The sequence below is a fragment of the Periplaneta americana genome, chromosome 9 (genome assembly GCF_040183065.1).
Source record: "Periplaneta americana isolate PAMFEO1 chromosome 9, P.americana_PAMFEO1_priV1, whole genome shotgun sequence".
In the NCBI taxonomy this organism is placed as follows: domain Eukaryota; kingdom Metazoa; phylum Arthropoda; class Insecta; order Blattodea; family Blattidae; genus Periplaneta; species Periplaneta americana.
The window spans coordinates 94,968,649-94,981,045 of NC_091125.1; the positions used below are offsets into that span (position 1 = coordinate 94,968,649).

At 36.5% G+C, this 12,397-nt stretch overlaps 1 protein-coding gene and 1 long non-coding RNA gene across 5 annotated transcripts in view; one reads left to right on the forward strand and one right to left on the reverse strand.

Moving 5' to 3' along the window:
- Window positions 1-12,397, forward strand: part of LOC138706284 (uncharacterized) — a 46,495-nt gene that overhangs the window by 24,727 nt on the left and 9,371 nt on the right. The window contains exons 1-2 of one of the 2 annotated variants that reach the window (XR_011333947.1): window positions 1,394-1,527; window positions 8,420-8,593. This is a non-coding gene — a long non-coding RNA (uncharacterized lncRNA). Of the gene's footprint in view, window positions 1-1,393; window positions 1,528-8,419; window positions 8,594-12,397 lie in introns of those variants that run through there. The other variant, XR_011333948.1, reaches the window with a different exon arrangement.
- Window positions 1-12,397, reverse strand: part of LOC138706280 (serine/threonine-protein kinase SIK3-like) — a 193,186-nt gene that overhangs the window by 16,048 nt on the left and 164,741 nt on the right. For 2 of the 3 annotated variants that reach the window (XM_069835379.1, XM_069835381.1), the window contains 3 exons: window positions 10,611-10,784; window positions 1,361-1,566; window positions 777-957 (listed from right to left, as the gene is read on the reverse strand). In XM_069835379.1, the coding sequence (XP_069691480.1) occupies window positions 777-957; window positions 1,361-1,566; window positions 10,611-10,784 (561 nt within the window). The remainder of the gene's footprint in view (window positions 1-776; window positions 958-1,360; window positions 1,567-10,610; window positions 10,785-12,397) is intronic. The other variant, XM_069835380.1, reaches the window with a different exon arrangement.

A 12,397-nucleotide genomic window follows, 5' to 3' on the forward strand; every position in this document is an offset into this window, starting at 1 on the left:
ATCTGTTATGGTAACAATGGTTATTAGAAGAGAAAAATTCGCTCCGGTGCCAGGGATCAAAGCTGGGTCCTTGGTTCTATGTACCAAGCACTCTAACCACTGAGCTATGCCGAAGTTCAGTCCACAGCACCGGATCGAATCCCCCTGCGAGTTGACTTAATATAGTCAACATTTATGTCGAACATGGAGTAAGACCACAAAGAAAAAAACACTAGAGGAGGGGGATTCGATCGGGTGCTGTGGAATGAACTTCGGCGTAGCTCAGTGGTTAGAGCGCTTGGTACATAGAACCAAGGACCCGAGTTCGATCCCCGGTGTCAGAGCGAATTTTTCTTCTCTAATAGCCATTAATACCATAAAAGTTTTCAACAGATGCAAAATGAAAAATAGATAATGTGAAAGAGAAAGAGAGATTAGGATGAGGACAAGAGAAATAATGAAGAGCAAGAAAAGAAAATGGAACAAAGAGAAGAAAGGGAAAAAAAGAGGAAAATGAAGAGGAATAAAAGAAATAGGAGGAAGAATACAGAAGAGAAAAAGAGAGAAAGGAACGAGGAAGAAGAAAAGGAGGAAGAAAAAAAAAGAATAGAAACAGGACGAGAAAGGGAAAGAGAAACAGAAGGACGAGAAAGAGTAGGCAAAAAATAGAAATGGGAACAAAATGAACAAAGAAAAAAAAACTAGTACTCTGCATTAACAGTCATTCATTCTCCTGGTACTACAGTTCATGAAGAACCCTGGTCACATTAAGTCACCTGTCTTAAATTGTTACTCACCTGGTATGGACGAGGGGCTCTGGTTAATAGGCGGGGATGGTGTGGGTGATATGTGCGGCGTAGTGAGGGGCGACAGCGTGCTGGTGGGCGTGCCAGCACCCAGCATGTGCTGGATGTGCAGCGAGTGCCGCAGTTGCAGCTCTGCCTGAGCCTGTGCGTCTGCCACACTGCCACTATGCCTCTGTGGAACAAACCCAAGTGTTCAGAGAAAATCTGCTTCACTTCATTCACCACAATATGCTGGAGACTTACTTCGTGTCCCTTCGATGACATTTCACTAGCTGGATTCTAGAGTGCAAGAAACTCAAGTATTCAGAGACGATCTCGAGTATTAAAAGACAGGAAGTAGTAGTAGTACACCAATTTTTCAATAAAAATTAATAAATACAACATAACTGTATACAGCATACTACAAGAATAAATTAATATCTAAATTCTGAAGTACAGTATTGACTAAGAGGGAAAAAGAGTAGGTTAATCTCTGGAAAGTTTGACATAATTTTAATATTAATTTGTTCTCGTTTAATATTAACAAAAGATTATTTCATATGTCTACAGAGAAAAAAGCACTTTGCATAACTCACCTGTTGTAGTTGTTGGTATTCCTGTTGCAGAGCTTTCACGTTGCCCTCCTTATCCCCCATAGTGAACTGTGCGTGGTGGTGGTGCTGAGGACTAGACCGGTATTGTGAGCCCAGACTCGTTGCACAACCCTCACTGGCACGACGCACGGGGCTGTACCGCTCCAGAGGTAGGTGTAGACTGTTCACTTCCTTGAAGCTCTCCCGCCCTGCAACACCGCCAAAACCTGACCAATAAACTTAAGTTATTCAGAAAAGTTTTATCAACAAAAAACTACGACCTTCAAAACAAAAATACGATTATTTGTACTAAATCAATTAAAGGCCTATTTATTTTACAACTGGAGCTATTATGATATGTATTGAGAATTCTGGTGGTAGCCAGTGACAAATGATGAATGTTGTTTCTGTTAGTGGTGTGTACTGAAACTCGACAGTGACTCAATTGAAGCATTTTCGAAATGAATTCAGTGTCCAGATTACTGTTAAAACCCTTCAGTTTGCTCTGACAGAAATTAAAACTCTGGGATGACCCTTATAATTCCAGACACAGAGCAGACTTAGCAAATACCTTGGGAAAGAGAGGCTTTCGGCAATTAGCAATGCTTTCATTAGAAAAAGCCTTATAATGAACATTTCCAATTTAAACCAGAAAATTATTGATAAGTACGCTCAAGCTTTACAATGTAGAATGGATTTTCTTTTCAAGCTTTAAGTGATTTCAAGGAAGATGTTTAACATTTGTACAGTATTATCTGGTATTTTAATTACAGTATCTCTAATAACGTCTGATCCTACACAAAGTTATGTTTTATTCGTAGTTTTATTGTAAAAAGAACCCCCCCCCCCTCTTCTCATATTGCATTATTTCTTTCTCTCTCTCTTTCTTTCTTTCTGTCGAGGTTAAATCTATGTTGCATGGTTTGAAGGCTGTTTTCTGAATGTAAAATTTACAGATATAAGTTAACTTCGACCACCTATAAATTATAATACCATTGCTGTCTAAAATTACGAAACAGTGTCATTTCAGGTAGAAAAGAGGAAGACAAGGAGAAGAAAAATTCAGATTAGCTCTACCTTTGTCTTCATATAAAAATATGAGTGATAAGGGTATCCTACTCGTTGGGATCATTACAAATAGCTAAATCTGTTTTTATTGAAAACCCTACTGTAACTAACAAAGGCTGCTATTGAAAACAAGCACACATTAAAGGCAGAAATCACTGTTAATGAAATATACAATAAAATTAACATCTGACATAAAATGCTGAAAAATACATTAAATCTACAGAATATACAGAACACAACATAGTGGACATATACACTTCAATATAACACTGCTCTCTCTTACCTTCTTTTTATGAAACGGCCATAATGTAACACAAAGCAAATCTATACTACGTGGTTCTAGCAAACTGTGATAGAAATTTGTGAAAAAAGCTACAGTCTTGTACAATAAAAGCATGGTACTTGAAAGACGTACTTTCTCAATTCCATACACACTCATTCAGTATGCTATAATATAACTTACAAAACTGCATTTTCGTTATATTAAAGTACTCAGTCGTCATGTATTTACAAGTGCTTGGCTCTGAGCATAGAAATGAGAAAGAAATTAATTCAAATGTCCTGAACTGGATGAAGCAAGGTACAATAAATATCTTTGGAACTGCTCCATCACACCTGAGGATTTAGAGAGGATTGAACGAATAACCTGTGCAGCTTTCTACTTGCTCCTAGGTTGTCTTTTTAAAACCAGTTGATGAAACATACAGCTGGTCAAAATAATAGACCATGCTGAGACATTCTTAATGTTATTAGAGAAGAAAAAGGGGAGATAAGAAAAAAAAAAAAAAAAGAATTGAAGTAAGACAGAAGTACAGGGCGAGTCAAATCAAAGAGCCCGGCATGCCTGCTATCTCTTGGCATTACAGACTGGGATGCAGATTGCCAGCTCTTACAGATAACATTCTTGCCATGAGAACAGTGTGGTTAGTGATCTTTCGCGTATAACCAATGAGTTATTTATTTAAGGAAATGGAGAGGTTCTAACCTGAATTTCAGAGCATTTGCTACAAATGTCCTCAATTACGTTCTAGACAATTGTACAGCAGTGCACGAAGTTCTGGGGCACTTGCTGGAGCTTATCCTCACTAGTATTGCATATTTAGCTACGTACAGTGTTTCTTCTTACAGAGAATGGACCCTGTCTTTCGTCACTTATTAAAAATTTAACAACACAATGTTTCGAGTTGTGTAGTCTCTGGAAAGCATCACCGAAACTTGCGTAAACATAACTTGTACGACTATTTCTTCTTCAGTAGATATGTTTCAATGAGGAAAATTCATTGTTGTAGGCCTACTGTGTGTCTAACCATGTTTAAAATATGTATTTCTCAATAGAGTTCTAAGACCTGACTAGTCGGCCTGGTTGGTGCAGCTGTAGTGCTGACCTTCTGTGCCCAAGGTAGCAGGTTCGATCTCGGCCTAGGTTGATGACATTTAAATACGCTAAATTCGACAGGCTGATGTCAGTAGATTTCTTCTTCTTCTTCTTCTTCTTCTTGTATCCTGTTGTTCCTAGGTGGAACATAGAGCAGCAGTAAAGTTCCTCCAGCGTACTCTGTCGCCAGCCATCTGTTTCACCTCTTTCCAGCTTTTCCCACATCTCTCTACTTCCCCCTCTATTGATCGTTTCCATGTTTTTCTAGACCGTCCTCTCTTCCTTACTCCTTGTGGATTCCAGTCAATTGCAGTCTTGTCAATAGCTCCATCTGGCTTTCTCAGCGTGTGGCCTATCCAATTCCATTTTCTTTGTTTTATTTGGTAACATATTTGTGATTCGTTAGTTCTTCTCCACAGTTCTTCATTTGCTATTATTTCCGGCCATCTTATATTTAGAATACATCTCAGACATCTGTTGACGAACGTCTGTATCTTTTTATTTATTACATCCGTAATTTTCCATGTTTCACAACCATAGAGGAGGACTGATTTTACATTTGTGGTAAACAGTCTGAGCTTTGTCTTCAATGAGATGTTGTTATTCCGCCATATGGGATACAGCTGTACAAATGCTCCATTTGCTAGCTGAATACGTCTTTTCACATCTTCTTCCGCTCCACCTGTTTTTGTAACCACACTTCCCAGGTATAGAAAAGTATCCACTTCTTCTATTTCTATATCATTTACTATCAATTTATTTTTATTATTACAATTTACCCTCATCTGTTCATCTTCAATCCAACATTTCCTACTTCCTCTTGTAATTTCTCAACTTTAGCTTCCATATCCCTAAATTTCTGTGCTAGCAAACATCATCTGCAAAGTCAAGGTCTTCCAGACAATTGTTAATATCCCATTGAATTCCTCTTTTCCTTTTTCCTATAACCCTTCTCATAGTTCTATCTAACACCATCAGAAACAATGTTGGGGAGAGAATACATCCTTGTCTTACTCCAGATTTCGTTTCTATAGGTTCTGAGAGATTACCTTCATGTATTATCTGTGCTTTGGAACCTTGGTACATGTCTTTAATAATATTAATAATTTTTGGTGGAATGCCATACTCCTTTAAGGTTTGTCAAATAACATGTCTATTGACAGAGTCAAATGCTCTTTCGAAGTCAATAAATGTTAAGTAGAGTGTATTTTGCCATTCTGAAGATTGTTCCAAAATTATACGAAGTGTATTTATTAGATCTGTACAGCTACGATGTTGTCTAAAGCCAGCTTGTTCTCTTCTAAGTTTTGTTTCTATGACATCTTTGATGCTATTCAATACAATTCTTGATAAAAATCTTGCTACGTACTGATAGTAAAGTAATACCTCTCCAGTTTTTACACATTGTCAAATCACCTTTTTCGGTAACTTTACAATAAGTCCTTTTTTTCATTCTTCTGGAGCTTTTTCCTCATTCCAAATCTTCCTCATTAATGGTTGTAGTAATTCCGCTGACATTTTAACATCAACTTTTAAAATTTCAGGTGGAATGTTGTCTATCCCTGGTGCTTTACCACTATTAATATCTTTGAGAGCATCTATTATTTCGTTGCATGTTGGAGCATGTGTTCTAAAGTCAGGGTGGATTTCAAAGTCGGTCTCTTCTTCCTCTATTTCTTCTTCAGTCCAGCTGAGAATTTCAAGGAAGTGTTCCTTCCATCTTTGTAACTGGTCCTGTAGATTCGTTAAAAGCTTCCCTTTATTGTCTCTTATTGGCTTATTTTTAATAAAGTTCTTCTTAGCCAAAATGTTTGTAATTTTGTATAGTTCCTTGGAATATCCTTTTCTTGCTGCCTCCTCTGCCTTCAGTGCATAGTCATCTATCCATTTTCTCTTATTGTTTCTGGCACATCTTTTGATTTGCCTCTCCACTGCTGCATATTCTACATGTGCTTGAATTTTTTGGTTTCTTGTCTTGCTCATATTTAGTTTAGCTTTAATAGTTTTCCTCTCATTTATCAGATTCCAAGTACTTTCTTGCATCCACTCCTTCTTATATCTGTTTCTAAAACCAAGGACTTTCTCACTAGTATTATGGTACACATTTTTTATTTTTTCCCAGGTATTTTCAATACCTTCTTCAGAAATATTTTCTAATTCTTTAAAACGACTTGAAAGTTCTATTTTGAATTCCTCTCTTCTATCTATCACCTTCAATTTGTTAATATCGTATGTCCTATTTCTCCTGTTGAACTTCCTACCAGCAGCAACTATCTTCATCTTGAACTCTGCTAGCATCAGGTGGTGGTCACTTCCAACATCGGCTCCTCTTTTATTCCTTACATCTAATAAGGATCGTCTGAAGGTCCTTGTTATTGCTATATGGTCAATTTGATTTGCAGTGCTGTGGTCCGGTGATACCATCAGCATCTACTTAAAAAAAAAAAAAAAAAAAAAAAAAAACATCTATTTTTTTTTTCCAAAGGAAACTTTGTGCATTCTACCTTTCATTTCTCAAAAGATAACATTGTGAACAGTTCAGCATTTTCATCTTTCAAATGACATCGCCTATCTGAAACAGCAGCACCATACTGTGACAAAACATGTTCACTGTCAACATTGTTTATTGGTGTCCACAATACTTGCAAACAACATTCTGAAAAAGCTTTATTCTCCAATGCAGCAACTGCAGAATTTACAAAAAAACTGTCTTCATGTCTAAAGCATAGAGTCCATGAACGGAATACTACTGGGCTCTATCATGAGCAGTTATAGTTATTCGCCCCATTTTACGAAGGAACACATGTCTCACAAATTCAACCGACTCTGCCAATATAAGCAGAATAATTATCCAATTCTGCTGCGATCTCATAAGCAAATGGCTGAGTAAACTGACACGACACATTTTAGCCAAGCCCATATCGAATATAGAACTTTATAATCGATATTATGATATGTATATCAATCATCTGACCTTCATTATCAATATATGAAATTTATCGAATCGAGTGGACAATAACTGATATCAAAATAATCGATCAACATGTTTTGGGTATTTAAAAAGTATCTTTAATTGTTGTATATATATATATATATATATATATATATATATATATATATATATATATATATATATATATATATATATATATAATGTACTTTCGCTTGTAAAATAGTATTTTACTGATAAATCACTATTAAATAGCATTTTTTTTTCGTGATTTCGCAATTTGATAGAAAATTCGCATTTTTCGCACTTTTAATTCTGTAACAAAATCATGCTAAATCACCTTACAGACGAAGAAAAATATTTCTACCCCACAATTTAAAAATTCGCAATTGCGAAATTTTCAGGTCCCTACCCATAAGTACTATTTCACGCATGTTCCTCATGGGTAGATCGAGACACCTCCATATATCTGCAAACTGTTGAGGTAAGATACCACATGCACCAACAATTAGCCCTATTATTTATATCGTCTGAAAGTGGTACAGTAAAATCCCTCATATCCAGCACCCAAATAAATGGCAATATCAAACGATGGCACTTTTAGCTAGACAAGAAAAGAAGTCATTCAAGCAAAATGGAAGAGTCGGATGAAGATGTGGGTGGTTTTCGTGAATTGCACATGCCACATATTGTGTTTACTCTTTACATTGTTCACGTGTGAAAACATAGACAAAAAACTCGTTATGTCCCTGGAGTAGATCAAATAGCATCGGTAAGCTGTCACTTGGACCTTGCAAACAATGTGCAGAGACGATATCTTTAAATTTATCACTTGAACTCGCTCGTTTTGAAGGGGTGTTGAATGAGTCTAAATAGAAAAGTGTGAAATTCTCTGTTCCTGCAGCGCACAAAATTTCATTAGAGTAATAGATAGTATCATGGCTATTACCGCTAAGTGCTGCTGTTGCACAATGAAAACGAAATGTTTTTACGCTCAAATCATCGAGCGCTACTTCATTGTCTTCATAGTTGCAACATTGGCTACACTACTCTTCACGTCACATGACTTACATGACTGCTATTAAAAATTGTCATAAGGTTACGAAAACTTTCAGTATTTTTATGCTATTACGTATTTCTGTATTACAATAATTTTGAACTGATGAATGTACATTACCATATTCAGTACTAAAAATAAACATTGTACGTATTTCAAAACTTTATTTTTAAATATCTATATGAAAATTACTAAATTTCAACATGGAAAAAAAATGTTTGTGCAGTACTGTATATCTTTACATAACCTATAAACGTATTTTCCAATTATCCAGCAAAATCAGTTATCCAGCACTGGCTTTGTCTCACAGTTGCCGGATACGAGGAATTCTACTGTATTTGGATGTTTGAAAGAGAACTGTAGACTGATATATGCTTTTCTTTTCTCGATTCACCTCTTCTGTGATGTTCGAATCAGACTGATGGGTGCAGAGTAAGTCCCTGTTTGCTGTTCTCTCTTAAAGCAATCATGTCTATTTGACGTGAAATACATTTGTGGCCAGACTGTGGACTTCTTGATATATCTTGAAGTCCTTTTTTTCGCATCTCTTCTGCAATATAAGATCTTATCTCATGATGCTGCGTGTTTCTCAGAATCTTCTCATGTTTGCAGGATTCCAGGACATGTGCAAGAGTTTCCTCCCCTCCATGGCAGTGCCAACAGAGATAGCTGTCCAGGGATCTGCCTGGCACGGAGTGCACAGCAGAAAAATATGCAGTCATTTTTATGGCCTCTTTCACACGGTAGACGACAATCCAGTATAGTTCCTTAACCAAAAATTTGCAGGTGTGTACTCTTGATAGAGTTTTGACTATTGGCAATTCTTCTTATTGTTGTAAAGACCGCTTTGGGAGTTGGTGACTTTATTGATATCAATATCTGTGATCTTAAGAAATTTCAAACATTCCTGAATTTTCACACGACAATCTCCATAAGCGAGGGTTAGTGGGTTGTTAGCTTTAATGAGTATATTGCAGGCATTTATATGTTGGAGGTAGCCTTCCCACGAAGTTTTGAAAAGGCCAAGGTCTTTGTGTTTCTTATCGCAATATACCATACTATCTATTGGCAATTGTAGAATCTCTTTTGTTGAACTTTTAATCATCTTATCAGCGTCAGACAAAAATTTCCTGGGGATTTTCTTGAAATCGCATGTCAGAAAGGGATATATTTAATATTAGGCTAGGACAGATGGATGCATTTGGGGCTGTGAACTTTTGATCTTCCTTGATGAGTGGTGAAGAAGTATGCATGTATGTATGTATCCAATGCCTATTCACTTCACTTTACGTGATTCTGGTTCTGCATATTGCGGATAGATGGCAGGACTGTGACCTATTTTTTCTAGTTGCACACCACATCGGCAGACCATGCTGTACATGATGTGTATCTGTGAAGAGTTATGTCGTGTATTAGGGTGAGTGTATGTGTAAGTGTTCGTGTAAGTGTAGTGTATGGAATGAGAATGAGTGGGGACGATGATGATGATGATGATGATGATGATGATGAGGAAGGGAGAAGGGGAAACCTGGTGCAGGTATGTAGCCTACTCCTGTCGAATAGCACCAAGGGGGCTGCCAGGCTTAATGTCCCCGTCCAATGGATGAATCACTATCAACAGTGACATATGCCTTCTCTTCATATGCACTGCGGAGAGATTTGGGATTTAACCCAGGCATATTAGCAGCTGTAGTTTCTTATGCAGGTCTCTCATTACAGTACTCTCGTCAAAAAGTAGTGTGTCACTGAAGGCAGCACAGAGATAATGGATTTGGTTGCCATCTGTTATTGTGTCGATTTTAGTCTTCCTCCACAGTGAGAGTCCTTTGTGATCATCCCTCAGAACAGGCAAATTTCTATGCATTTCTGGGTTTTAACGTTCAATCCAATATCTGAAACCTTCTACAAGCCAGGTGTGTAAGTTCAGCTGCTGCTTCTTTGTTTCTTCTGATGATGACAGTATAGTCTGCGAAGCCCATGAGTGTCACAGGTGATGACGCAGGGTTTACAGATTTTCTGTACTTCCTGAGAGATCGTTCTCGTTTAATTCATCTGGAATATGATCTACTGCAAGATTATAGAGGACAGGTGATAGTGGAGAGCTTCTTCATACATAGCTGGAATATGTGTCTAGGACATAATGGAAAACATTTTGAGCAATTGCACCATAATTCAGGCAATACATAATAATCCCCTAGTTATCTTAAGATCACTTGCCATACTGAAGTACCATGACATGGTAAGAACACTATCTGTGAGAGCTGCTGATCTGTTTGCCAAACTGTAGTGCCAGTCCTTAGGTTTGACTCGCTCTGTAGGAGGGGAAATGTACGAGAAATGTAATAAATACGATAATGAGGAGGAGAAGAGAGAGAGGGAGCATGACGAAAAAGAAGTTTAAGGAGTGATGAAAGGAGGAAGATGACGAAGAAGAAACATAAAAAGAAGTATAAAGAGAAAGAAAAAAAGGGGAAAGCACGTGAAAAAGTAAAAGGGAAAAAAAGAGGGGCAGTGTGGTATACAAAAGAAATTTGAGTAAGAAAGAAGTATAAAAAGAGAGAAGGAGAACGAGAAGTAGGATAACTACTAGGATGAAAAAGAAAAGTGAATAATAATAATAATAATAATAATAATAATAATAATAATAATAATAATAATAATAATAATAATAATAATAATAATAATAAGAAGAAGAAGAAGAAGAAGAAGTAGAAGAAGAAACAGCTATGAAATGCTGTGTTATGTCACTTCCCAGGGCATTCAATTGATGCAATGCTGCTTCTTCTCGACTTGTGGTACTCACCTCTGCTGTTGTTCTCTTGGACTGTGGGTAGGCCTGAGGGTTTCTTGGGCCGAGGGTGGTAAGCTTTGCTGCGAGGCACAGAGACAGGAATGGTGGCTGCTTGGTGCAGGTTGGGGGGCGTATACTGGCGGTTCATCCGAGCCTCCACTTCCATCATAAGCTCAGGGCTTATCACTGCCAGCGGCATGCAGTGTGCGTCACACAACGTAAACAACAACAACCAAAAACCGAGCGAGCCCAAAACAACCGGGTGGCAGGGTGTCGAAAAAAACAAAAACATAATCAAGGCGAAATTAAAACACACAACAAAACAAATAAGTGCATAGAACATAATCAAATGGACAGAATGTGTTTTCCTACTTTGTTTCTGCAGGTCTCTCATTTCTAACATATTAGCTAATGAGATACGAAAAATAGAGACTGGATGATACCAAATAACTGATATGAATTAAAAACTGAAGATCTAACATTTGATATTCAATATTCGATACATTTCCCTAAACGTACGAATAAATAAAAACAATAAAAAATGAAAAATAATAAATAAAAATTAATGTCACCGAGATAACATATGTGTTTCACACATTGCGCACAATTCAGTTCCTTTACCATGCTTCGATATCACTGTTCATAGCTGAACTACTGTTCAAAAGACGTACATTAATGGAAACATTATTAAGCATCCAAATAAGATGATATGCTTTAGTTTTCTAGATTCCAAATAAAATGCAGTTTCATAATTCCAATAAGTTTAACTTCATAACAATGTATGGTTTAAGTCTAGGCCTATATGAAATTAATTGTACAGACCCAGAAACAAAATGTGGTCCAATGATCAATGAAAATTTTATAATTTTAAGAGAAAATGTGTACTTCCAAATGTTTAGTTAATTTAAATATAAAAATTATAACATTACAAGTTAAATTTCTTTGTTTACTACACTATATTTCATAATATACGAGAAAATTATATAATCATTTTATATATAAAATGCAATCTGAAGCAAATATAATTTTTTATGCTCCGTAAATTTAACTACCAGTAAGTCAAGACAATTCACCAAAAGCCAATGATCTACCTGCTTGGCATTAGAAACTTGCCAACTTCTGAAGTGAATTAAATACGGCTGGTTGGTTGGTCAATTGGTTTCCAATGACTCAATCATTTGGGTGCATTCAGCCCATTTGATATCTTGTCTCCTAGTACAGACCACTTAAGTTATTGGTTTTCCAATTTTTTTTTAATATTCTAAAATGTGGTGTTCGTCCATTTTTGATCACTACTGTTTAAATATATGAAGGATATACTGTATTTACCTGCGTAATGGATGCCGCCACATAATGGACACACCCCAATTTTTCGCGATCAAATTAAAAAAAATCCCCGCATAATAGTCGCATAGAGGAATGTGAATCTGTGACAAATGACAGCAGTGATGCTGAACCTGACAGGGAATGAGGTAAGGCTAGTGTTAATAATAACAATAAACTGTCTTGTCTTATTGTCGCTGCATTCATTGTTACAAGTTATTATCTGTTTATACAACTGCTGCTAACTATCGATAGTCTTAAATGCGACGTAACTGATATATAAATTTGTCGCAGCCCATATATCGTTATGTATTCTATCGATTATTTCAGCATTCGAACTGGCACAACTTTAATACATGTTTTTTTTTTTTTTTTTTTTTTTTTTTCACTAAAATTTATTCCTCGCATAAAGGATGCATTCTAGTTTTTTTTGTTATAAAAATCGAAAAAGAAAAAGTGCGTCTATTACATGGGTA